This window comes from Colobus angolensis, unplaced genomic scaffold (genome assembly GCF_000951035.1).
Source record: "Colobus angolensis palliatus isolate OR3802 unplaced genomic scaffold, Cang.pa_1.0 Scaffold48, whole genome shotgun sequence".
Classification (NCBI taxonomy): domain Eukaryota; kingdom Metazoa; phylum Chordata; class Mammalia; order Primates; family Cercopithecidae; genus Colobus; species Colobus angolensis.
The window spans coordinates 9,754,412-9,782,106 of record NW_012118265.1 but is presented as its reverse complement, the minus strand read 5'-3'; the positions used below and the strand labels follow the sequence as shown (position 1 = coordinate 9,782,106).

General features: G+C 40.9%; 1 protein-coding gene and 1 pseudogene across 2 annotated transcripts in view; one reads left to right on the top strand and one right to left on the bottom strand.

Moving 5' to 3' along the window:
- The window catches only part of KCNAB1 (potassium channel, voltage gated subfamily A regulatory beta subunit 1), a 411,274-nt gene extending 409,738 nt beyond the window's left edge, over nt 1-1,536 (bottom strand). For both annotated transcript variants that reach the window (XM_011959007.1, XM_011959010.1), the window contains exon 1: nt 1,121-1,536. In XM_011959007.1, coding sequence (XP_011814397.1) covers nt 1,121-1,395 — 275 coding nt within the window. In that variant the 5' untranslated portion in view covers nt 1,396-1,536. The remainder of the gene's footprint in view (nt 1-1,120) is intronic.
- A 5,828-nt stretch (nt 1,537-7,364) lies between these two features.
- Nucleotides 7,365-9,760, top strand: LOC105524008 (annotated as a pseudogene).
- The last annotated feature ends 17,935 nt before the right edge of the window (nt 9,761-27,695 follow it).

Below are 27,695 nucleotides of genomic sequence, written 5' to 3'. Positions count from 1 at the left end.
ATCTATTTATTGCTGCCTTGAGAAAGAGAAAATGAAAGTTGAGGAGTTTTAAAGTGTATGGTACAAGTTTTTAGTCTATATGCACAAGTTAATTCAATTACTAAATAAGTTTTTCTGTAGTGTTTCTTGGAATTAGAAATACAGACAGAAAGGCAGCGCAGAGTCCACTGGATGCTTTGATACAGGCTGCATTGCAGAATTTCGGTGCTACCATACAGTCTCTACAAAAGGAGTTTTCCATACTTTGATCAAGTAATTGGAACCATTTTTCATCTCAAATGAATTTTTATTACCATTTAATAAGATAGCTATTCTAGGCTTTATTTTCACAGTACTTTTTCTTCCAAAATTATCTTTAATTCTTAAGAGATTTTTTGCACAAATTATAGAAAATAAGCATCCTTAAATTTCAGGACTCCAGATGCTTTTTACTCAGTACGTTTTGCCTTGGAACACTGGGATTTGTGAAATTATCCTTCCTCTGCTTTATTTGAAGCTGAGGCTGAGAAAAGAACAGAAAGAAAACCCATAGAGATTTGCCTTACATTTATCTCTTTTTTAAAAGGTACCTTTTTCTCCTGATGTTATCTGTCTTAGACACGGGGGGGATTCAGATCCCTGTATTGGTGGTATCTCCCATTCTGCATCCCTATAGCCAGCCAGACCCCTCATTCAACAAGTTCACACTACTCAACTACACACTTTCAAACAGGCAAAACAAATGTGCTTCCCTCATCCCGAAGTTCTCAGAGTAAAGTAAATGCTGAAAGATTGCAAACTCTTTTTTGCAGTCATTTTGGAAGGGAGCATTTTCCTACCATCTCTGAACTCCTTCTGATTTTTACTTAAGAAAAATCATAATGCTCTTTTGTGCGGTCGCTCCTAAGCATCCACTGCCTCCCTGTAAGGGGTCTTTTCTGAATAACAATGCAGGGAACATTATTTGCCATTTGCACCAAGATCCTGCTCCTTGTGGTTTACACATTCTGAAGTGCCAATCATCTCTAAGGCAATTAGAGCCGTTAAGATTTCCAGCTGCACAGGAAAAGAAATCAGAGTGCTCTCCAGAGCACCTTCGAATGGCGTCTCCCAAAGCCCGTGCAGAGCAGGAGCAGCTTACCTGTGCGGCATGCCTGTGGTGCAAGCGGTGGTGTGCTCGCTGGACAGGTCGCAGAGCTTTAGGTACCAGTTCATCTCCACTTCGCGCAGCAGAGCCAGTTGACGCGCCCTAAGCTGGCTTTCCCCTGAAGGGCTAAGACTGCTGTCTGTAGCATTTTCTGAGGCTTTCTTGGGAGATTTGTCTTTCCCTGCTACAGAAAACCCAGACTGTCTCCTTAACTTGGTGTTCTCCTCTGAGATCTGACTCCCCGCTGCCCCTGTCCGGGCTGCCAGCATCGTGGAGATTTGCGTCTTTCAGAGAAGACTGGAAGTCACTGTCATCAAAGTAATCTGAATTGATTTTTCTGCTTCTGTCTCCCTCCCTCGTCCCTGCCCACTCCACCTCTCTTAACCTTATCCTGCCACAAAGCTGTAATTGAGCCCAGTCTGTGGCTTGGGATGAAAATGTATCTCTAACCTTTCCTAATGAAGAGGTAAGGTGGCCACTACCTGTGATATCTTGAAACATGGAAATTTTAAAAACAACTCCCAACAACTTTGTAATACTGAAGTTTGGCAGTGGCTGTTTCTTCTGCAAAGTTAGGACTTTTGCTTTATTTAATAATGACAATTCTGAACCTTTGGTCATATAGGTTTGGTAAATTATATTTGATAATCATGTTAGGTTAAAGATTTCTGGAGGCTCATTAGCCATTCCTGATTAGAGTCCCTTTGGAGTTTTAAAAGTTTTCATGTGAATTTCCTCAAATAAGTTTAACAGTATCAATGCAAGGGGAAGATTATTTCTCTTGTGTAAACCTTAATATTTTACATTTATTTTATATTTCTTTGAATGTCAGTGAACCACATAATGTATGTCAGGCACTCTTTCATTCCTAATGTGAGAATGGTAAGCCCTCATAACTGATTCAGTAACTGCCCCTCCCAGCACTTTTGACAAATGGAAGCCGTGAGAATTATCTGATAATTGGGAAGATGAAGGCCAAAGTTGGTGTGAAAAAAACAGAAGAGTGGGAGGGAATGGTGGGAGCCTGTATGTGCGTGGATGTGTATGTGTGTGTCCAGTGTACATGAAAACTAGTTTGGGAGAAAGAAAGAAAGCCAAGTTGATGGCCTATGGTTAAGATGCATGGGGTTGACCCACACACACCCATGGATGTGACTCTGTTTTAGTTTAGGAGATAATGATGTCAGGGTCCACCTAGGGGTCTATCACAGAGTTGTTTAGTGACCCATTAAGCACCGGGTACCCTCCCCCTCAATCAACTTAATCTCTTCTGGATCAACTGTCTCAGTGTCTGCTGCATGTAAAGAACTTGGGAAGGTACATGAATTTTTCTTTCCATGACAAGACCATAGGTTAAAAATTATAGAGATATAGCAAGGCCTTAGAGTCCCTGAGAAGAGCAGGAGAGGAAGTAGGAAAGAAACATGTCTTCTTAAAGAAATAGGAAAGTGCAGTTAGCTCTTCTGGAAAGTCTGTCAAGGTCTTTGAGGATCCTTATGGCTGTTAATTAACCAATATCAATATTAACCAATTAACAGCTATGTGGGCTCTTGCATATTTGGGTAAAAGCTGTTTGATATCAGTGTCCAGGACAGTCTAGGATTAGAACTGTGACCACCAAGTAATGTGCAGCCTGAAGCATGTATCAAAGGAGGCAGCTGATATCAACTAGCAGGGTCAGTCCCATCTGACACTGTGGGGTCTCAGGAACTGTTAGCACCAGCAGGCGACAGCCTCTTCAACTTCTCTCTTTGCTCCCATCCCTTGACTCATTGAGGAGTTCTGGCAACATTAAATGCATAGCAACCCGACTCCCCAAAGTGCAGACTGGAGACAATCCCCCCAGTTTAATATTCTTGGAGATGTTTCAATAGGGGGCTCTGCAACGGAACTGTGGAAAGGGTACTATGTTCATTCAGCCAAGGAGACAGAGGGCTTCCCAATGTCCTTGGTTTGTAGGGCTGTTGTGTTTAAGAGCTCTGCTCTGGAGTCAGACTGCTTGGGTTCAAATCCTAACTCCATTATGTACCAGTTCTGCGATCCTAGACAAATTTCTTAACTCTAGTATGCTTTATTCCCTTCATCTATAAAAGCAGAGATAATTATCTACTTGTGCCAGTTTTAAAACTAATTCTTTGACACTCCTTTCATTGTGAGGTGGGGTCTGTTTCTCAGCCCCTTGAAGCTGGGTGAGCTTCACACTACTTTGATGACGTGGTGGAATTGATACTACGTAACATTCACAGTTAAGTCAGAAAGACATGCAGCTTTCACCCACCACTCTTGGAATGTTCATTCTGTAAGGAACCCGATTACCTTAACATTGCCTTGCTGGACAGCCATTTGCAGGTGCTCTGATCAGTAGCCCCAGCTGAGTTTCCAGACAACAGTCAGCTTGGGCACTATCCTTAGATGACTGCGATCCCAGCCAACATCTGACTGCAACTGCAAAAGACATGCCAAATTACAATGACCAACTCATACCCTCCCAAATTCCTAATCCACAAAATTGTGAGCTAAATATAATGTTTGCTTTATTACCACCATTAAGTTTTGGGATTTTTTTTATAGTGCACAGGAGTAATAAGAACACTACTTATATCTTTATTATAAACATTTAACAATATATATGTGAGACTTAGAACAATTTCTAGCATTATTAACATTCAATAAGTATTAATATTTATTCTCCAGGTTAGAAACCATTGCATCAGTAGAATCTAAACTTTCTGCTTCTGCTTCCCTTTTAAAAATTTGGAAAACTAAGTATTAACTTCAACACTTTTAGGTATACAAACAACATTTTTCATCATAAATTAAGTAGTCATGAGCCACATGATGACATTTCAGTCGATGACGTACTGCATACACCATGGTGGTCCAATAAGATTATAATGGTGCTGAAAAATTTTTATAACCTAGTGACATCATAGTTATCGTAATGTTGTAGTACAACCATTACCTTTTCTATATTTAGATACACAAGTACTTATCATTGTGTTATAATTACCTACAATATTTAGTACAGCAATATGCTAGACAGGTTTGTAGCTTAGTAGCAATAGGCTCTACCATATAGTCTAGGTGTGGAATAGGTTATACCATCTAGGTTTGTGTAAGTGCATTCTATGATATTCCCACAAGTATGAAATCATCTAGGGAGGCATTTCTCAGAAAGTAATCCTGTTGTTAAGGAATGCATGACTCTAGTTGCAAAGGATGCAACATCTAGCATATTGTACATAGTATTATTTTTAAATAAAGTGGTTACATCACTATCTTAAGTGTATCCAGTGAAATTTAAATCCCATAGCTATTTGATATCTATCATTATCCGTTTTAAAAATTCATGAACAAGCTCTTCTTTAGCAGCTGGAAATTTAGCGTTCTTCCTCTTTCTCCCTGAACTATTTTTTTCCAGTCAATGTCTCACCCAGAATTTTATTTTAATATGTAATATTTGTATGCTTGACAGTGTCTTACAGATGACCCTGTCAAATAATTTTGATGCAATGAAAGTATTAATATAAATAAAAATTTAAATTATTTTTTATGACCATAAGATTAAGTGTTATCAGATATCTTAGGGATTGTGTCATCTTGACAATTATAATCAGACATAATTGATCAAATGCAGATTTTATAAATTTTGATAAACTTTGCTTAACATAAAAATAAATTTTTTTGAAAATCTGTCTTTTAATGGCTTGTATAGGGCTGTGATATTTTTTCTGGATTAAGTCATGTGTTCATGGAGGTATGTTATTTATTAGGAGACTGAGACAGGTAGGATTAAGCATTAATTCTATTCCCTTTATGTTTTCATTTTTAAAGGTATGTGTTGTGAGAAATCTTGTTTACATAAATAACTTAATGAAAATGGAAATTTTTTATTATAGTAAAATCATTCAGTTCTTTGAATGTCTTCTCAAATATACATAAAAATCACAGTGATGTGTCATTTTTAAATGATATATTTCAGTGCTGCATAATAGATGTACATCAATTCAGGGTACATGTGACAATTTAATATATTCGTTTAATCTGTAAAGATCAAATCAGTGTACGTGGGACATCCATAACCTTAAATATTTGTCTTTTCTTTATGCTAGAACCATTGAAATTCTTCTCTTCCAGCTATTTTGGAATACACAATATATTATTGTAAACTATAGTACCCGTACTGATCTAATATTAGGTCAACGATACATTTTTAAATATAAACATAAAAATGATGATGTATCCACCCCCAGCTATGAGATGGAGAGCTTCTAGAAGGCTATGACAGAGGAGTGAAATGATCAGAGTTACATATTCGAAGGATCACTCTGGCTACGGTGCTGAGAGCAGGTCATTGGGAGTCAAAAGAAGAAGAAAAGAGGGTGATCTGGAAGCTATTGCGATGATCTCGGTGGAGATGAGGGTAGCTTAGAATGGGTTGGTGAACACTGGTGGTCAACGTGTATATATGTTTTGCAAGTAGAAAGGATAGGACTTCCTGGTTGATTGGTACAAGAAAAGTAATACAAAAGAATAAGGGGAGTTGAGAATGTCCCAAAGGATCGTGGCCTGAGCCACTTGCTAGGACTGAGAAGATGTAGGAGGATGAATTTTTCTGGGTAGGTGTGGAGTAATCAAAGGGTTGTTTTGTATTTTTTCACAGATTCACCATATTTTGATGCTCTTTATTTCTTCCTGAGGATACAAGTTTCCATCTATTATCATTTTCCACAATCTGAAGAACTTCCCTTAGCATTACATATCTAAGAGCAACAAATTCTTCTTTATCTAAAAATATCTTTTTTCAACTTCATTATTGAAGAATATTTCCTCTGGGTGTTTTTCTTTTCCTTTCAGCACTTTAAAAAATGTTTCTCATTGTCTTCTGGCCTCTATATTTTCTGATGAGAAGTCTGTGATCAGTCAAGCCACTTTGCCTTGTATGCAGTATGTTAGGTTTTGGGGGTTGTTTTGTTTTGCTTTTTTGTTTTCGTTTGTTTCTTTGGTTTTTGATACAGGGTCTTGCTTTGTCACTCAGGCTGGAAGTGGTCCAAACATGGCTCACTGCAGCCTCAAACTGCCAAGCTCAAGTGATCCTTCCAAGTCAGCACCCCAAGTAGCTGGGACACGTGCCACCACTCCCAGACTAGTTTTTATATGTTTTGTAGAGATGGGTTTTGCCATGTTGCCAAGCTGGTCTCAAACTCCCAAGCTCAAGCAATCCACCTGCCTTGGCATCTCAAAGTGCTGGGATTACAGGCACAAGCCCCCATGCCTGGCTTAATATGTTGGGTTTGCTGGTTCTTTTCTGTGTTTTCTCTTTATCTTTGGTTTTGATCGGTTTGACAATAATATGCCTAGACTTCTCTTGTATTTATGTGCTTGAGGTTTACTGAGCTTCTTTAATCTGTAAATTTCTGTCTTTCACCAAATTCGGGAAAGTTTTGGGCACTATTTTTACAGTCTCTCTCTCTCCTCTCCCTAAGACCCCAATAACACATGTATTAGGTTTTTTAATATCGTTCCTCATGTACTTGGAGTTCTGTTCATCTTTTTCATTCTTGTTTCTTTATTCTTCAGATTAGATAATACCGCTGATCTGTCTTCAAGCTCACTTTGTCATCTCCATCCTGGTAAGTGCATTCAGTGACTTTTTAAAATTTTTCAAATAATGTATTAATCAGTTCTAGAATTGTCATCTGGTTATTTTCTATAGCTTCCATTATTCCAATGGGATTGCTTATCTTTCATTCACAGCAAGTATATTTTTCTTTACCTCATTGAGCATAGTTATAAAAGCTGACTTTAAAATCCTTATCTGTTCTTTCCGTTTCTAATTTCAGCATCCTGAAGCAATGTTCAACATGATGTTGGATTTCTCCCCTTAACATCAACAAGGTATCTTAAATGCCGGTGGCAGGGCCAGAAACCTGAAATAGAAAGGTTTTGTTTTGTTTGATTTCCAGAAACTTCTGTTACAATAGTAAGGAGAGAATTCAGGTTTATGGCCCTGTGGATTCTCAGAGGCAAGTCCGACCATGCTGTTTTCTTCTCACAGATCCCACCCTTTCTTCCTGGAAAGAAGACAGCCTCGGGTCCCAATGGGTGGGGCTTTGAAGAGTCCAGGAGTGGGAATTTCTAGAATTTGGAATAGATGGAATTTTCTGATATTTGAATACAGGACCCAGGGATTCTTGGAGAAGAACTTGGTCACAGAGGAGTTTGACTGACCATAAAAATGAGTCCTGCAGAAGCACTTGATGATTAAAACTTGTTTAAAATCTTAGTTGCAACACATATTGATCTTGGATTTATGGAGAAAGATGCAGTCAGAAGAAATGATACATGTGTAACACTTGATGAAATTTTAAAACTTGCCCAGGAAAATAAAGTGGATTTTATTTTGTTAGGTGGTGATCTTTTTCATGAAAATAAGCCCTCGAAGAAAACATTACATACCTGCCTCAAGTTATTAAGAAAATGTTGCATGGGTGATAGTCCTGTCCACTTTGAAATTCTCAGTGATCAATCAGTCGACTTTGGTTTTAGTAAGTTTCCATGGGTGAGCTATCAAGATGGCAATCTCAACATCTCAATTCCAGTGTTTAGTATTCATGATAATCATGATGATACCATGGGGGCCCATGCACGCTGTGCCCTGGACATTTTAAGTTGTGCTGGATTTGTAAATCACTTTGGATGTTCGATGTCCAAGGAGAAGATAAACATTAGTCTGGTTTTGCTTCAGAAAGGAAGCACAAAGATTGCACTATATGATTTAGGATCCATTCCAGATGAAAGGCTCTATCGAATGTTTGTCAATAAGAAAGTAACAATGTTGAGATCAAAAGAAGATGAGAACTCTTGGTTTAACTTATTTGTGATTACAGGAGTAAACATGGAAGTACCAACTTCAGTCCAGAATAATTTTTGGATGACTTCATTGATCTTGTTATCTGGGGCCGTGCACATGAGTGTAAAATAGCTCCAACCAAAAATGAACAACAGGTCAGGCGCGATGGCTCATGCCTGCAGTCCCAGCACTTTGCGAGGCCAAGGTGGGTGGATCATATGAGGTCAGGAGTTCGAGACCAGCCTAACCAACATGGTAAAACCCCGTCTCTACTAAAAATACAAAATTATCTGGGTGTGGTGCTGCATGCCTGTAATCCCAGCTACTTGGAAGGTTGAAGCAGGAGACTCACTTGAACCTGGGAGGTGAAGGTTGCAGTGAGCTGAGATCGTACCATTGCACTCTAGCCTGGACAACAGAAGTGAAACTCCATCTAAAAAAAAAAGAACAACTACTGTTTTATACCTCAAAACCTGGAAGCTTAGTGGTTACTTCTCTTTCCCCAGGAGAAGCTGTAAAGAAACATGTTGGTTTTCTGTGTAATAAAGGGAGGAAAATGAATATGCAGAAAATTCCTCTTCACACAGTGCAGTAGTTTTTCATGAAGGATGTTGTTCTGGCTAATCATCCAGACATTTTTTAAGCCAGATAATCGTAAAGTAACCCAAACCATACAAAGCTTCTGTGTGGCCAAGATTGAAGAAATGCTTGAAAATGCTAAACGGGAACATCTGGGTAATTCTTGCTAGCCAGAGAAGCGTTTCATACCACTGCGAGTGGACTACAGTGGAGGTTTTGAACATTTCAACGTTCTTCGCCTTAGTCAGAAATTTGTGGATCTGGTAGCTAATCCAAAAGACATTACCCATTTTTCAGGCATAGAGAACCAAAGGAATAAACAGGAGAAGAGATCAACTTTAGGAAACTTACCACAAAATCTTCTTCAGAAGGAACAACTTTAAGGGTAGAAGATCTTGTAAAACAATATTTTCAAACTGCAGAGAAGAATGTGCCACTCTCACTGCTAACAGAAAGAGGGATGGGTGAAGCAGTACAAGAATTTGTAGACAAGGAAAAGAAAGATGCCATTGAGGAATCAGTGACATACTAGTTGTAAAAAACACAGCAATTTCTTAAAGAGCATCATATTGATGCCCTAGAAGATAAAATAAATGAGGAAGTATGTCATTTCAGAGAAAACAGACAAAAAAATACTAGTGAAAATGATGACATCCAGATCTCAATCAGAGGAACCTGCTTCTGCCTTTAGTGCTCATGACCTTATGAGTATAGATTTAGCAGAACAGATGGCTAATGACTCTGATGTTAGCATCTCGGCAGCAACCAACAAAGGAAGCGGCTGAGGAAGAGGTGGAAGAGGAGGAAGAGGACAGAATTCAGCATCAGAGGAGGGTCTCAAAGAGGAAGAGCAGGCACTGTTCTGGAGACTTCTACTCATGGCAAGAACTCAAAGACTACTGTGCCAGCATCTAGAAATATGTCTATTATAGATGCCTTTAAATCTACAAGATAGCAGCCTTCCCAAAATGTCACTAAGAATTACTCAGAGGTGATTGAGGTAGATGAATCAGATGTGGAAGAAGACATTTTTCCTACCACTTCATAGACAGATCAAAAATGGTCCAGCATGTCAACCAGCAAAAACATGTCCCAGAGCCAGCTATTAAAAGGGGTTGATTTTGAATCAGATGAGGATGACGATGATAATCCTTTTTATGAACATTAGTTCTTTAAGAAGAAATAGTATACAATATTTTTAGTGGCACTGAGAAATTTGCAAGATACAGGAAAAATCAAAACGTTGCAAGCTAAGAGTTTACAGTTTAAGATTTTAAGTATTGCTTCCTGAGCATGACTCCATAAGTAAGAAATTTCTCAGCTCAAGGACATATGCAATAGCATTGATTCACCTTGTTTTTTAACCAGGTTGCTATATTAAGAGCTTTGTGTAAATATCATTCTTCTTTTTGTTTTGTTTTGAGACAGAGTTTTGCTCTTGTTGCCCAGGCTGGAGTGCAATGGCACCATCGCCACTCACTGCAACCTCTGCCTCCCAGGTTCAAGTAATTCTCCTGCCTCAGACTCCCAAGTAGCTGGGATTGCAGGCACATGCTCCACCATGTCCAGCTAATTTTTTGTATTTTTATTAGAGACGACGGGGTTGCACCATGTTGGTCACGGTGGTCTCGAACTCTTGACCTCAGGTGATCCACCTGCCTTGGCCTCCCAAAGTGTTGGGATTACAGGTGTGAGCCACCCCACCCCTAAGCATCATTTTTCAGTAAAGATTAAAATAAATATGCCATTTTACATTTCTGCTTCATGATCATTTAGTTTTCTACATTTAGTTTTCTAAATGTAGCTATATAAATTGTCGCATTTAGCCAAAGTTGAGGGAAAGAGCTTATAAAATGTAACTTCTTCATAATTTAATAATTTCCTAGAGGTTCTGGATTTCCTGAAAGTAAAACAAACTATGTGAACCTGTGCCTAAACTCACTGTTCATTAGTATGTATGTTTTTTTCTAATGCTTCCTAAAAGACTGAATGATTAGAAGTACCTTATAGTTTGAACAGATATGTTTTTATTAAAAGAGTAGAATAATCACACCAAAAAAAAAAATAGTAAGGAGAAAGCTTAGAGCATAAAGGCATGGAGTGGAGAATAATATTTGCTTATGTAAGTATTACTTTCCTTCTCTCCTTTCCCTTAGGCCAAAAAGAAACTTGAGGCAGGATGAGAGGATTGGAGTGGACTGGATAAGGTTTGAGTTGCCACTGGGCCTGACCTACCCTGTCCAAGGAGGCATCCAAGTGAAAGGGAAGTGGAAGATTATGGCAATGTAGGCCTGAGGGCAGCCTCCTTGAGTCCTGTACCCTGAGCAATTGTAGAATGTACCGCGAAACTGGGACACTTTCGAGCATGAGGAGTGCTATTAATAGTCACATAGAGACAACAGGCAAAAACTGGCAAAGTCTTCTGCAAACCAGGAGGTATAATCATCCTACACATACCCCCAGCATGATGCGGGACAGCAGCCAAATGTTTCTGTAGCAGTGGTCCCTGCCATCAAAAGTCGTGCAGGAATGCCTGAGGAAGCCAGCAGCTGCGAAAGCTGGGGTCGAGATCAAGGGGATACAAAGTGCACAAATGGGGCCCTGGAGGCCCACAGATATGAGGGGAGAAAGTCTCATCCTGGGGGCATGGGTTAGCAGCCCTGTAGTGTGGGCCCCTGAGGACTGAGGATGGCACAGAGACCAGGTGCTCTGCCCCAGCTTAGATAATATGTAAGACCCTTAGAAACACAGGTCACCCCTATGGAGAAGGGAGGCGAGGAGAGAATCCAAAATGGCTGAGTTTTTACCTTCAAAGGTGACTGTTTATCTTGAATTGCCAAAATTTTTATTTGGTAATCAATGGGAATTAAGGTTTCATGAGCTAGACACTGAGGAATGAGTGATGTTTTTGTATTCCTGGCCACCATGATGAGTAAAATGTAAAATTATTTCAATTTTCGTTCTAAGATGATCCACATTTGTTTCCAATGTCCCCTGCATCCTCTGAACTTGGTAGAACATCAGACTATTCCCAAGTAAGTGAAACACACACATCTTCAGACAAGCAGGTTGTAGATATAGACCATGATGGGCAGAGCCTAGCAGGAGGAGCATGAGGATACGGACCTCCAAGTCTCAGCACGAAGAAGTTCAAACCAGGCTGCTACATACAGTCAGAATAACAGCAATAATGATCACAATAACTAATACCCATCTAGTTTTGGATCTGAACCATTTTTACATGTATTCTCATTTTGTTCTCCATTTTTAGATGAGGAAATGGAAGCCCAGATGGGTTGTACGACTTGCTCTACTTTAAGCAGCTTTCAGGGACTCAAACCCTGATGCTATGTTTCACTGTCCATTTAATCCTTCCAGGACCCCCAGCTGCTGACTCAAGGACCACCACCCAAAAGTATAGAGAAGGGTATTTTCCTACACAAAGAGTATGGAATCCTTCCAGCCATGAAAGAACTCTGTGCATTAACTATGTTTTGAGAGATCAATTCCTTTCGTTCTCACTTAATGGTATCAGTAGATAGCACACTGGATAGCACACTGGCTATTTGCTCTGCTAATGCCTTGGATTTTTTCCTTACCCGCCTGGTGCAGGCAAAGAAAAAAAGATTTCTTCCTTCCTGTTAATTTGCTAAACATGAATTACTGTTGGGCATCTTTATCGCCTTTTACATACTTATCACTGTGTAAGGAGTTGCTTTGTATTTTTACAGCATTTTTGCTGCATAAATATGCCACACATTTCTTTTAGAACATCATCATTGAAAGAAAACACAGTGCATCTTGGTAAGTTTTAGAACATTGCTATTTATAAAGCATGGAGCAACTCTCTCTAAAAATATTTAAGTGTTTGGCAAATAAAGAAAACACATTGAAGCCATCAGCAAAATATGTGCTAAAGGCTGTGCTGTCCTTGCTATCACTGCTTTAAAGAAACACCAAGAAAAAATAATATCCTCTGTGGGCCTTTAGCAGCCTCTTATACAAATCATCTGCTTCTTCACCACCTCCTCTCCTTTGGAAGAGAGAAAGAACTGAGCATGGTCCCAAAAAGGAAAAGTAGAGAGTGTGTAAAATGGGAAGTAAATTATTTTCTTGTTTTTAAATGTGGACAAGTTGTGATAATGATCAGGCAACTAGAATCGATGACATTTTGTGATCTTACGGGAAACATTCGGGATGTCAGATTATCAGTAAGCCTGGCCCAACTAGTGCCCTTTATTGCTATAATGTTCTCAAAGATCTTTTTATAAAAAACTTGAAAGGCCCTTTACTAATAGACTCAAAGGGCATTTCTAATTCACAAAATCTATTTTGGGGGTCCAATATCTAAATCCGTTTCTCCCTTGTCAGAGTTCTGATGCTGTGATTCCTTTGGTCCAGTTCTTGTTTATGTCACATTGCCTTAGTTTCAATCCTAGGGACTGATCAATCACTCATAATTCAATCACTCAAATAAATTCAGTCACAAAAACTCAATCACTCCCAATAAAAATAGCACACTGAGGCTATGTGTGACTCAGTAAAAACTTAAATATTTCTTCAGCCCTACAGTGAAAAAACAAATAACGACCCACATTTTGGATGCATTATTCCTACCCTTTATACACTGATACTGCCTTGCTACCTGGTAGAAAAAAAGAAATGACTTCATCTCTCACCCACACCTGACACAGAAGAATATCATTTTGTTTAGGGTTTCAACTTGGCTAAATATTTTGAAGAAACCTCTCACTAATATTTTCCAACATGATGATCACATTGCCTTAAGGGGAACCTCATTAATAAAAACCACAAATATTGGGGATGAGAAAGTAAATAGCAAAACTAAAACAATGCATGTGTTTAGGGAAGCAGTTGTCTAATGAAAAGGATGCCTGAGAGAGCTGTTGATCTGGAGAGGGAGAAGGTGTTTAACAGGCATCAGACAGAGGCGGGTAGACCCGGGCTATGCTGTACATGAGCTGTGTAAACCGGGCAAGTTATTGATCCTGAGTTCCTGTGTCCCCACTGGCACAAGAGAAAAATACAGATTCAATGTTTCTTTGAGGATTATAGATATTGAATAAAGCATCTAGTCATAGTAAGTGATAAATGAAACATCTTGTCATTCATTGTTATATTATTTCCGTTTTAACACCTCGAGTGTTTTTTAAATGTGTCAAAGCATCCACACATGTTTTATTTAAATGTAATGCACATTGAAGCATTTGGCCCAATTTTTTTTTCCAGCTTCCAAAAGCTGACTTGTACAGTGATGACCCAGTACCTGTGAAGTTTAGGCCATATCACCAGGGAACTCATTATTCCAAAATGTCAGTGGCCTGATTTAGGATACACTTTGCACAGGCTGGTTAATGGTGAGGAGACTGAAAGCATAGAGGTTCCCCTATAACTATTTAAGGCACCATAAGAGGGCTAAGGTGCTGTGATCAGTTACGACATAAATTAGGAGAAGGCACGAGACAGGGCCAGTAGGGGCAGCAGACCTGACCACACTAAGAATGAAGCAACCGGAGGGACCCAAGCATCTGCAGGGGTGCAGACTCCTCAGAGCTGCTCACAGCACTTCCATCATTCCTGTAAGGAGTCCTGGAAAAGGCTAGGGCACATTGTGGGACTTTCAGTTGCTATGAAAAAAAAAAAAAAAAAAATTGGCTCATTTTCTTTTCACACTCAGATTATCCATACACAGAGTTTTTTGCTTCTCAAAGTGTGGTCCAAGAACCAGCTTCCTGGGCAGCACCCGGGAGCTTATTAGAAATCCAGAATTAGCAGGGCGTGGTGGATTATGCCTGTAATCTCAGCACTTTGGAAGGCCAAGGTGGGTGGACTGCTTGAGGTCAGGAGTTCAAGACCAGCCCGGCCAACATGGTGAAACTCTGTCTCTACTAAAAATACAAAAATCAGCCAGGCATGGTGGTGCATGCCTGTAATCCCAGCTATTTGGGAAGCTGAGGCAGGAGAATCACTTGAACCTGGCAGGTGGAGGTTGTCATGAGCCCAGATTGTGCCACCCCACTCCAGCCTGGGTAACAGTGAGACTCCGTCAAAACAAAACAAAACAAACAAACAAACAAAAAATGCAGAATCACCCCAGACCTACTGAATCAGGATCTGCATTTTAGTAAGGTTTCTCAGTTGATTCGTATGCACGTCGAAGTTTGAGGCTTTAGTCTGCACGTATTGGGGGATTGTGTGTATGGAGTGGCTGAACAGGGTGGAGGAGGCATAATTTTTGAGTAGTACAGAAGAAACTGAGACCTACAGAGTTTTAGTAACTTTTCTAAGTGCACCTATCCCTGAATGATTCCAAAATCCATGCTCTTTCACTATTATTCCATAATTTTCATTACTTGAAAAATAGCAATTCTTCAAACTTGAGCTGCATGCCTGTTAAAGACTACGTATGTCTTCATCTACGGCCATACCACCCCAAACGTGCCTGATTTTGTCAAATACATATGTTCTCTATATAAAATTTCCTCCTGACAAATAGTGGTTAGCAGGATTAGTACAGATCGTCCCAGGTGGGTTGGGGGAAGGGAGCGTAGGAGTAGGGATGAAAATAAAACTCAAACCAGGGCAAGTAATTTTCCCATAATGCAGCACAGACTCTTCTATTAATAGAATAAGACTATATGTGAATTCTCTTTGCCTCAAACCCTAAGACCTGCTTCTGGCCTTGAGCTTCTTAAGACACTGCTTCCTGCCTCAATGGTACATGAAACATGCCTTCCTGTGTCTTGATGCCCATTCTGACCATAGCACCTTCTATTAAGTGCTGATATACCATATTTAAATTTTCCCATTGATTTCCTTTGTGAGTTATAACTAAAAAGTAACTGTGGAATGTTAGCATTAACAATATTTGACAAACTAATCAGTTTCTTAATCCATTTTCTTCCTGAAATATAGTTTTTCAAGCTTTTTGTTTGTTTGTTTTTTTGAGACGGAGTCTCGCTTTGTCGCCCAGGCTGGAGTGCGGTGGACAGATCTCAGCTCACTGCAAGCTCTGCCTCCCAGGTTCACGCCATTCTCCTGCCTCAGCCTCCTGAGTAGCTGGGACTACAGGCGTCCGCCACCACGCCCAGCTAATTTTTTGTATTTTTAGTAGAGATGGGTTTTCACCATGTTAGCCAGGATGGTCTCAATCTCCTGACCTCATGATCCACCTGCCTCGGCCTCCCAAAGTGCTGGGATTACAGACATGAGCCACTGCGCCCAGCTAGTATGATCTTTGAAACAGATATGCTACCCATTCAGAGCTAGACAGACCATGTTTTATCCTTGGCAAATAGGAGGTGAGGCTGTGGAGATGCATGGTGAGGCAGGGAGGAAGGCGGAAAATAAGCAGCCCAACTTTCCTCTCCTCTTGCCCTCTCATTCTTCTGCTGGTGCAAGAGGAGAGGCCAAGCCCAACAGGCCAAGCCCAACAGGAAGCCAGAGGCCAAGGGAGCCAGGTGATAGTCTGTAGAGGTTGGACAATCAGGGCACAGAAAAGACAGAGGTTGAGAATGGATCTGCAGGAGAAACCGAATAATCAGCAAGTGAAGGATGTTTTAAAATGGCCACTGTCTCCACAGTGGATGAAAGAGCTGCCTGGGAATGGAGCCTGCCTGAAGTTGGAGGCCATGAATTTATAGTGGCACTTGCTAGTGCAGACCTGTGACTACCTCCTGGAGTGCCCAGAAGTCCAGTTGTAAGCCTGGAGAAATGAGGCGGTTTGGCTGACTTGGAGTTTTGCAGGCAGGAGAAATAAAAGCACAGTGGAGGTGAGGAATTTGACAGTGGAAAAACATCAGTGACGGACAATGGTATGTAATATTTGTGAATAAGATATTGAAAAGAGGAAGCTACTAGTAGAAAAAAAAAGTCAAATTCCTGGCGGTGAGATCCGGCAGTACACTGCTGTGCTTCTCAGTGGTCTCTGGAGAGTCAAAGCATCTCTGAATGCACAGGAAACTGGGCCAAAACAGGGATTTATTTCTATTGCTGAGCTTCCTGTCATGAGCATCTCTTCAGGTTGTGTTGGTTTGTTTTTGTCTGGCACATCTTTTTGTGTTGGTGAACAGCAGCTTCTGCATTCCACATAGATATCATCAGACTATAAATCACAATGCCCACCTGGCTCCCGATCACACTGGTGACCGCATCGTCCAGGGCATTGTATTTTGAGCACAGCAGCATGCCATTTAACATGCTATCATATGCTCATCCCAGGAATGAGCACATAGCTAACAAATTCCAATCAGAGCCCTTCTACAGGACTGATGTTTGAACAAGGGGAGAGAGGAGACCTCTATTTCTGTTATATTGTATCATATTGCATCGTATTCTATTCTATTCTATTCTATTCTACTGTATTGTATTGTACTGTATTGCACTGTATTGTATCCCTATGGCATTGTAAGCCAAAGTCTGCAAGCCTAGGTCTGCCAAGATCCAGGGTGGCTCTCAGGTGGAGAAAGTCTATCAGAAACAGGAGGAAAAATACAAGACCAACATTCAAAGAGACAGACAAGAAGAACAGAAAGATGTAGAGATAAAATGCCCTGACAACATCATTTGAGGTCCTCAATCCAGTAGTGTATGGATCTATCCCATTGACTGCCAGGATTAATGAGACAATAAAGTCCCTTTCATGCTGATTTTTACAGGGTTCCAACTGGTTTTTATAGGGTTTCTGCTGTTTCTCACCAAAAGGAAGCTGAGTAATACAATAGTCTGAACCTGTCACAAGTGCCTAGCTTGGTTCTGGAATTGGTTGGTTATTTAGAACTCCATGTAGGCTTGGGCTGAACCTTCCTGGCCAGAAGGACTCAGGCTGTTACCTACCCGAATCCCTCTAACTTGTTCCTCAGGCCCAGTCAAAAGTCACTCTGTCATGGAGGCCACCCAGGCCACCCAGATACCTGTGGTAATTCCACCTTTCACCTGGAGCTAATTCAATTCAGCATTGTTGAATGATGACAACATAAAGAATCAGAGACTCAGAGACTTTTCAGGCCTGACACAAATTACAGTGTGTGAAGAGCTGGCCATGCCCCTTAATTTTACAGATGGGTAAACTGAGACCAGGGAGGCTCAGAGACTTGCCATGGGCACTCAACTATAAAGCACTGCAGGCGGCCAGGGGAGGGACCTAATATTTATCTAAATGTATTGAGCAATTACTATGTGCCACATTGTGAGCTTTACAGACATCCCCTTATTCTCCAAACCACCCTGCAAAGTTGGGCTTATTACTGCCGTTTTCCAGATGAGGATGCCGAAGATCACAGATTTTTTTTTTTTTTTTTTTTTTTTGAGACGGAGTCTCGCTCTGTCGCCCAGGCTGGACGGCAGTGGTGCAATCTCTGCTCACTGCAAGCTCCGCCTCCCGGGTTCAGGCCATTCTCCTGCCTCAGCCTCCTGAGTACCTGGGACTACAGACGCCCGCCACCACGCCCGGCTAGTTTTTTGTATTTTTAGTAGAGACGGGGTTTCACTGTGTTAGCCAGGATAATCTCGATCTCCTGATCTCGTGATCCGCCCTCCTCGGCCTCCCAAAGTGCTGGGATTACAGGCTTGAGCCACCGCGCCCGGCCTTTTTTTTGAGATGGAGCCGCTCTGTCGCCCAGGCTGGAGTGCAGGGGCGCGATCTCGGCTCATGGAAAGCTCAGCCTCCCGGGTTCCCGCCATTCTCCTCCCTCAGCCTCCTGAATAGCTGGGATGGCAGGCGCCCACCACTACGCCCCGCCAATTTTTTTGTATCTATAGTAGAAACGTGGTTTCACCGTATTAGCCAGGATGGGATCACAGATTTTTTAATAACTTGCCACGGACAATTCAATGGCTGAGCAGGAATGTATGCCTTGATCTCTCTGCTTCAGTGCCCTCCCACGTCTATTTGTTTTTGAAAGAAGGTCTTGCTCTGTCACCCAGGCTGGGGTACAGTGGCATGATCACGGATTACTGCAGCTCGACCTCCAGGGTTCAAAAGATTTTCCTGCCTCAACCTCTGGAGTAGCTGGGGCTGCAGGCACCACCACACCCGGCTAATTTTTTGTATTTTTTTGTAGAGGCAGGGTTTTGCCATGTTGCCCAGGCTGGTCTCAGACTTCTGGGCTCAAGCAGTTCACCCATCTCAGCCTCCCAAAGTGCTGGGGTTACAGGCGGGAGCCACCACGCCCTGCACCCTCCTGCCTTTTTAAAATTCCGCACTGTTAGCTCACCATTCCAAAGATAGAATAAAAATCTGAAGAAGTTATAATACAGCTTTAATTTTAAGATATCCCAAGTAGATGCTGTCTGGGTTATACTGGAAGCCGGCCTTTCCAATAATCTCTCTACCATAAAATATTTCCCACTGTGACCTTTAAGGAATGTTTTACCATACATTATAGTCCTAAGCAGTGAAATATGTTACAAAAGCTCCAAACCTCTGAGTACTTTCATCCATGAGTACCATGGAACAGGAAGGAAAGGGAAAACAAAAGACTCTGCCTGTCAAAATAAAATGTAGCTGACTTCTGCCAAAGCACTTTTTCCTGGAATGTCTAATTATTAAACCAGGGGCTGTGATAGAGAAGCCAACTATGTCATTCTCTTCACTCCTGCAAAAAGCCCTTTAGAAGCTCCATTCAGCAACAGAAGAAAAAATTCTTCTGAGGACTATGCAAAATTCAGTTTTATTTGAAAGAAAATCCTGCCATCTCCTTGGCAAGAGGTGTATGCCATGAACAGGCGATAAAACAGGGTGATCCAAACAGCTCAATTTCACCCTGGGGCCTCCAGACTTCCTCCTGGGCATGGGCCTTCCCCAACTCAGCTTTAAAGGGCTGCCAGTTGCAAGGCACAAAATCAAAGAGCAGGCACATTGTCCCTCTGACTCCAAGAACCCTAGATTCTTGAATGTTCATTTCTGTTATTATTAATGATAGCTAACATTTACTGAGCACTAAGCATGTGCTATGCATTATGCTATGTACTTAACGTGCATCGTCTCATTTAAATGCCACAACAGGCCAGGCACCATGGCTCATGCCTATAATCCCAGCACTTTGGGGAGGCCAAGGTGTGTGGATCACTTGAGGTCAGGAGTTTGAGATCAGCTCGCCTAACATGGTGAAACCCTGTCTCTACTAAAAATGCAAAAATTAGCCAGACATGGTGGCACACAGCTGTAATCTCAGCTACTTTGGAAGCTGAGGCAGGAGAATCGCTTGAACCCGGAGGTGGAGGTTGCAATGCAGAGATCATGCCACTGCACTCCAGCCTGGGCAACAGAATGAGACTCCATCAAAAAAAAAAAAAAAAGGCCGGGGGCGGGGGCCCAAGCCTGTAATCCCAGCACTTTGGGAGGCCGAGACGGGCGGATCACGAGGTCAGGAGATCGAGACCATCCTGGCTAACACGGTGAAACCCCGTCTCTACTAAAAATACAAAAAATTAGCCGGGCGAGGTGGCGGGCGCCTGTAGTCCCAGCTACTCGGGAGGCTGAGGCAGGAGAATGGTGTGAACCCGGGAGGCGGAGCTTGCAGTGAGCCGAGATTGTGCCACTGCACTCCAGCCTGGGTGACAGAGTGACACTCCATCTCAAAAAAAATAAACAAAACAAAATAAATAAAGGAGATAGCCCCATTATCTTTATTTTATAAAGGAGGAAATTAAGACTTGGAAAGGTAAAGTAATTTATTTGAGAGAAACATCTGTTTTGTGCCTCCAGCATGGAGCCATCTCAGGGGATATGAGGTGGGAAGGGAAGGAAGTCAGTCTTCTTAGCAGTCTTTTTAGCATCTACTATGTGACCAACACCGAGCTAGGCACTTTGTTTCTTATCTCTTCTTCACCATAAGCCTGGTTTCTATAAGACAGGCCTATTTTGTGTAAGAGTTAACTGAGAACTCAGAGAAATTCAGTAACTAGACTACAGCTAGTAGATGATTGAGTGATGATTTGATGCAGATCACCTGTTCCTAACATACCTTTCTATAAACATCATATGTGCATAGATTATTTGTATCCTGGCTCTGTGATACTAGCTGCATGATTTTGGGCAAGTCTCTGAGCTTTAGTTTCCCCAGTTTTAAAGGAGGAATAATATTCCCTCCCAAATAGAAATTGGGAGCCAACTAAGATAATGTTTGGGAACTATTACCATGTTCTATAATATTTTTTCCTACAGGCATCTCCCTCCTCTGATTTCTGTGATGCCTGGTTGACACCCTTTTTAGATCCCTCCCTGCTCATCAGTGCTTCTTAGTGGCTTATGGGAGATGTGGGGAGAGGGGGTACTATACTGTGAGTCCCTGGGGGCCTATTCATTCTGCAAAACCCACATCTTGGGGTGGACTTGTCACTCACTGGTTATGCAGTAAATGTTGATTGCTAAGGATCTCCTGCTGTCTTCAATCATGGAAACTACAAATGTCCTTGGAAACTCCCAAAACTATTAATGAGTCATTTGGCCTGCTGGTCTTCTTTGGGAGACTTCAGACTCTGCCCCTTTAGGAATTCTGGCCATAACCTCAGTCCCCTCTATAAAATACAAACTCCCAAAGCAATCCCTCACCCCCAATATCCATTATCTTTTCCTCTGAAGAGCTACTTCCTTCAATAAACATGGATTAGATTTTACTTTTTTAATTTCATTTTCACCAAAGATTTTGGAACAATATATAAAAGAAGGGATATTCATACCCACTCCTGTGGTATTCGGCCACAGTAAGAATTAGGCAGTCCCAGAGGTATAGATTTGCCTTTCTGCTCCTTAAGCCAAGTATGCATGGCCTTCTTGGTGTTCATGCTCACATGGATGAGAAACCCATTGTATTAACTATGTAGTGACCAACAGTGCAGATTAGTTGGGTAGGGCATTTACAGAGAGGTATTCTAGAGGATGATGCCTGAATCAATATCACTGTGTGCATCTGGTGTTTAGATGATAAAATTTAGACCCGCATTGCTCTTCAGCTAGGCATTTTATCAGTACTTCAGTAACGTAAGAACAAAATGTCCCAAAGGATTACAAAGAATACAACAGTATTCACTCACAAGACACAGAGTTTCACAAAAATTCGTTGGTTCTCAAAGCGTTTTCCTGATCAGAAGAATCGGTATCACCTGGAAACTTGTTAGAAATTAAAACTCTCAGACCTCAGAATCAGCATGTCAGCATGTCGGCTGATTTCATGGCATCCTATAAGAGAGATACAATGCGATCCAGTGGAAGCTATCTGCTTGCCAGGATGCCCTTCCAGAACTGAGAAATGGAGGGAATAAACCCATAGGTGTGAGTCCTGAAGCTTCTGTGAGACAACTGGTCAACCCCACACATAGGGAAAGTGAGAGTGTGAAGAGTCAGAGAGCACCGTAAAGGTGAGAAAGGAAGGCCGGGGCCTATGCTGGGCCTCATTCAGGTTCACAGCACCCTGCCCAGATGGCACTGCCAGCCCTGGCAAGTGCTAAGCATCAGAAAGGCACTTAGAAAACTTGGAGGAAGAGACTTCAGAGCACAGCAGTCCCTGACATTGGGGTTTAGGGAAAGGACAGTGGATGGCATGGAGCCTGGGGCAAAAGCCCTGGTGGCCCGGGTCTAAGCATACTATTGACCTCTGTCTGCAAACTGCCTCCACTTACTGCTAAGCACCAGCCTCTACTTTCCCTTAGGCCAGTCTTTGTACATCCATAGATCCCAGCATGGCATTTTGCATGTAAGAAGAGCTCAATGAAGTTTGTTAACTGTTCCACACATAAATTTTACGGTTATTTTAATTAAAGGAAAAACTACATTAACTATGTGGTCTAAATTAATACCACATGCTGTGGAAAGTCTGTCTGAGTCACAGGGTGATCACAGCAAGTCAACGGCAGACCTGAGATCAGGAGGTTACTAATCAGGTCCTTCTAATTCTGAACACCACGGCTTTCTACTATACCATGTGGCTCTGGGCCCATCAAAAGTCATAAAGACCTGAACTTGGGAAGATTGGATTAGGTGAAACTCAAATATGGAATGGAGTCAAAAGAGGTCTCTGGTAGAAATCCCTAAAATAAAGAGTATACAACCAAACTATGGCTGCAATGGTAGGTCTCCTGGAGGAGAGGGATCATTTGACTTCCTGCAAACTGTTCATCCAGACTGCTGTGGTTTTAAGACAAATCATTTGATACTCCTCCCACAGAAGATGGAGTCTAATTCTCCTTCCCTGATGTGGGCTGACTTCGGTAACTCATTCCTAATAACTTGAATGTAGCAAAAGAGACGCTTAGTATCATCTGAGGTAGGTTAGAAAAGCAACACAGCTCCCGCCTAGCTTTTTCTCTCTCTTGAAGGACATGTCTTGGGAGTCTCCAATCAATATATGAAAAACATCTGGCTATGCTGAAGCCACCCTACTGGGAAAATAATATAGAAATAGAGAGAGATGGCCATGAAGCACCAGTTGTTCCAGACCTCAGTTGTTTGCATCAACCACCAAACACATGAGTAGGGAACATTCAAATAATTTCATTCCTCCACCTTCAGCTGCCAAAGCTGATATCAAGTGGCTCAGAGACAGGGTGCTCCCTCCGTCTAAGTTACAGATTCATAAGTAAAATATTGGTGTCTTTAGCCACTAAGTCTTGAAGTGGTTTGTTCCATGGCATTGCATAAACTAGAACATAGTCCAAACCAAAGGAGGTAAAAGATTCCTGTCAAAAAGAGGAGGACAACTGCCAAACATTATTACTTGGAAGGATCATTTTCAGCATCTATAAATAACACATTTTTGCCTATTTTCTCCAGTAAAGGATATGACAAGTATACACACTCCTCCCTGCCAGGAACAAAAAGCCAGTAAAATAGGGGAAGTGTTTAGTGCCTATTAGAGCTGCCCATGAAATTTGAACGTGTTATTCTAAATAAGATTTTCACATTCAGTTCAAAATTACTTGAAATCAATTCAGCATTTTTTTTCCTTCCAAAACTTCTCTTTTGCTGGGATTTTACCAGATTTTCTGGTTGGAGGAAAATTTTACTTTGTAGTCTATTTGTGAATATTCTGTTAATGTTATTTGTTTGCTCTACTTAGAAAATCCATTGATTTTTTTCATAGCTCTGGAATATTCTTTACTGTTCCAAGGGCCTAGCTTGTTGTATCTCCTGTAGTTTTTGCTCCCTACTCATATTTTTCCTGTTGATGCCTCTCTTAGAATAACTGACTCTCAGTTTTGGTTTCTCCACTAAACCCTCTTGGATCATTCAAGCATGCTGCCCTGTATTTTTAAGTCCTTTCTCAGCTCTGTGCCATTCAACCCCCAAGGTCCTTGACCTGGTCCAGCACCCTGGGCATCTGTTCTTTTCTGCCATCATCACTCTCCTGTTTCCATCTTCTTAATTTCTTTCATGAGTAATTACAGTGGTCTCCTAATTGGTCTCTTTGTTCCCAATATCTTCCTCCTGAAATCCAGGCATCACGTTGCTATGTATCTTTCTAAAACACCCATCTCATCAAGTCAGGGGTTTAACACTGCCAGCGTCAAGTCTAAGAGCACAATAGCCCAAGGGTATTCCTGAGCTAATCACTATCTTCCCCTCCAGGTTTATCACCCCTTTCCTCTCCCCATAGCAAATTTTCTAGTCATAGCATTCTGCATATGGTTTCCTAAATATACCATGTTTTTCTGGGCTCCATCACATTTGAAAATAGTGCTCTCTCTCTCTTCCCCACCCTTCCTGCTGCACAATCACCTGTGGAATCCCTGTTTATCTCACAAAAATGCAACTCAGTTGTTCCCTCTTCTAGGACAACTTCCCTGACCCCTCTAGAAAGGCGTTACTAGCTCCTGTACCTTGCACATGCTACTGTTGCTGCACATGTCACAGTGAAGGAATCTGGGTATTTACAAGTCCATCTCCCCTGCTAAACCATGAGCTCCTCAGGAGAAACAGTCCTATTTATCACCTAGCACAAAGCCATCTATACCGAAGAGGCTTAATAAATGTTTTTTCAATACATAGGACAGAATAAAATTAACAGCCAATCAGTGGAAGACTACCTGAATGATAGACCAAATATCTCTTTGAAAAAATAGCCTGTGGAAGCTAGCCAGGCAAACCTAAATGTATAAAGTTTATGTCACAATAACAAAACTTAAACTTGATCCATAGCACTGTGGAAAGTGACTGAGCTGATTCAGTAAAAAGAAACTACTGGGTATATACCCAAAGGATTATAAATCTATAAAGACACATGCACACGTATGTTTATTGTGGCACTGTTCACAATAGCAAAGACTTGGAACCAACCCAAATGGCCAGCAATGATAGACTGGATAAAGAAAATGAGGTACATATACACCATGGAGTACTATGCAGCCATAAAAAAGGATGAGTTCATGTCCTTTGCAGGGACATGGATAAAGCTGGAAACCATCATTCTCAGCAAACTAACACAAGATCAGAAAACCAAACACCGCATGTTCTCACTCATAAGTCGGAGTTGAACAATGAAAACACATGGACACAGGGAGGGGAACATCACACACCAGAGCCTGTCAGTGGGCGGGGGGAGGGGCGTGGGGGACTAGGGGAGGAATAGCATTAGGAGAAATACCTAATATGGATGACGGGTTGATGGGTGCAGAAAACTACCATGGCACATGGCACATGACACACGTAACAAACCTGCATGTTCTGCACATGTAGCCGGAACTTAAAGTATAATGAGAAAAAAAAGAGATGAGGAGGTGGAGGGCCAACTCAATATAAACCATCTAAAAAGTAAGTTTTGTTGTTAGCTCATGTAATTCTGGTTAAAATTAACAAGGATTATGAGCTCTAAGAGGTGGAAAGTCATTTCTATCTTGTCCTTAACTCTGGTCCAATCCTTTCTTAGATTACTAGGTCTGAGTTTCATGTTCAAACTTCCATGAAAATGGAATGAAGTCACATGGGGCCCAAAGAAGAAAAACAGAAATTATTAAGATTTGAAAATAGGATTGATAAGAAAACATTAAAGATATTAGAGAAACAATTTTGCTAGTAGGAATTACTCAAAAATATTAATTAAGAATGTGTTCAAAAGATTAGCTACAAGAAAGTTTATAGAAGCATTATTTTAAAATTATAAAAAAAAAAGAAAAACAAGTGACCAAAATAGGAGATCATATCTTTAAACATCAATACTTTTGATAAACAAGATAGGAAAGTATAAGCATGGAATTATGTTCAATGATATAGTTATTGAACATCAGATTATAGTATATGTAGTAAAATTCTATTGTTATAAATCTACATATGTATAAATATGCATAGATAAAAGTCTGAAAGAGAATACAGCAAAATGTTGGCAATGATTATCTCTGGAATTTGATTTTTTTTTCATTTTGCTCATCTACATTTTCCATGTTTTCTAAAACCATCATGTGTTGCTGTATACTTTTTTAAATTTAAAGTAATTTAAATTAAACGGTAGAAATTGGCATGCATTAGCAGTGGATATAATCCCGGAAACCTCTATAATCTTAGTTTCCTGGGAGCATAAAGTAAATATACCAGTGAATTAGACCTAAATTCAAAGGTAGGCTAGGGTGAATACGGGAGATCCCACAATGCCAGACGAACAAGTTGGGTCATTATTCTGTAAGCAATATGGAACTTTGAAACTTTTTCTTCACAGGAATGGCTCCAATATAGTTGTTATTTAGACAGATATTTGATGGGTAACACTGGGCTTGGTGACTAATTGGGTTGGTAGAAAGACAGGAAAGCAGCAGGCAGTGTTTACTACTATAAGGTTTGAAGCCTAAGACATTGGGCAGAAGTGATGGGTTAAATAGGCTAGAGAAACAGGAGAGGAAAAAAATTGCAAATGCAGAAGGAAAGCATGAGTGAGCTGGACTCTGGACTTGTGCTGTAGCAGCCCTGCAACAGCTACCGTTGACCAGGCGTCCCCAAACCCCTGGAACCAGTTCCTGGCCTGTAAGGAACCAGGTCACACAGCAGGAGGTGAGCAGCGGGCAAGCCTGTGAAGCTTCATCTATATTTACAGTTGCCCCCCATTGCTCACATTACCACCTGAGCTCTGCTTCCTGTCAGATCAGCAGTGGCATTGCATTCTCATAGGAGCACAATTCCTTTTGTGAATTGCACATGCAAGGGATCTAGGTTGAATGCTCCTTACAAGAACCTAATACCTGATAATCTGTCACTGTCTCCCATCAGCCCCTGATGGCTGTCTAGTTGCAGGAAAACAAGCTCAGAGTTCTCACTGATTCTACATTATGGTGAGTTATGTAATTATTTCATTATATATTACAATGTAATAATAATAGAAATAAAGTGCACGATAAATGTAATGTGCTTGAATTATCCCGAAACCATCCCCACCACCCTGGTCCATGGAAAAACTGTCACCCAAGAAACCAGTCCCTGGTGCCAAAAAGGTTGGGGACCACTGCTGTTGACTCTTGGGAACTTGATGTGGATTCTTTTTAGAGGACAAAAGAGTGTTAATGCATGTGAAGTTTACACAATTCTTGTAAACATCAGATTCCCTAGACCAGTATTACATTTCAGAGACCAAATTTAACAAAGCAGCTCTGAATCCACATAAATGTTCAGCAATTTGAGATAAATAAATTAAATGAGTGTTGTTGATGTTCTGTTTCGATAGTCAAGTTTTCCTTTTCACAGTGAAGAATTAATTCCTGGAATGAAACCCAGAGAAATATCTGTCAAGGAATCAGAAGAAATAATATAGAAAGTAATTTCTTTAATCTCAAGTATCTAAAGTTGAAAAGGCATTAAACAATCACAAAAACTGGAGAAAAAAAAAAGCAAAGGAAAATGAGAAGCATAATACTTTAATTCTCTTTGTTGATATTTTAAGATAATTCTTTACTAATTTATTCTTTGCTCTTTTCCTCTTTTCTAAGGAGATAGCTTGTTTCATCACCTTAATGTATTTAAAGTCATTTATAATTATTTCAGAAAAGCTTTGTTGGTTCATTCCAAACTGGATTTTAGTGAGAAAGCACTGAGTGGAACGCTGATGTGTTTTCTCATTGGATCTCCAATCCAAAAATTGGTACAATGAAACTTCATTCTGTGTAACCACTAACCTCAAAGGACATGTTATTGATTAAAGC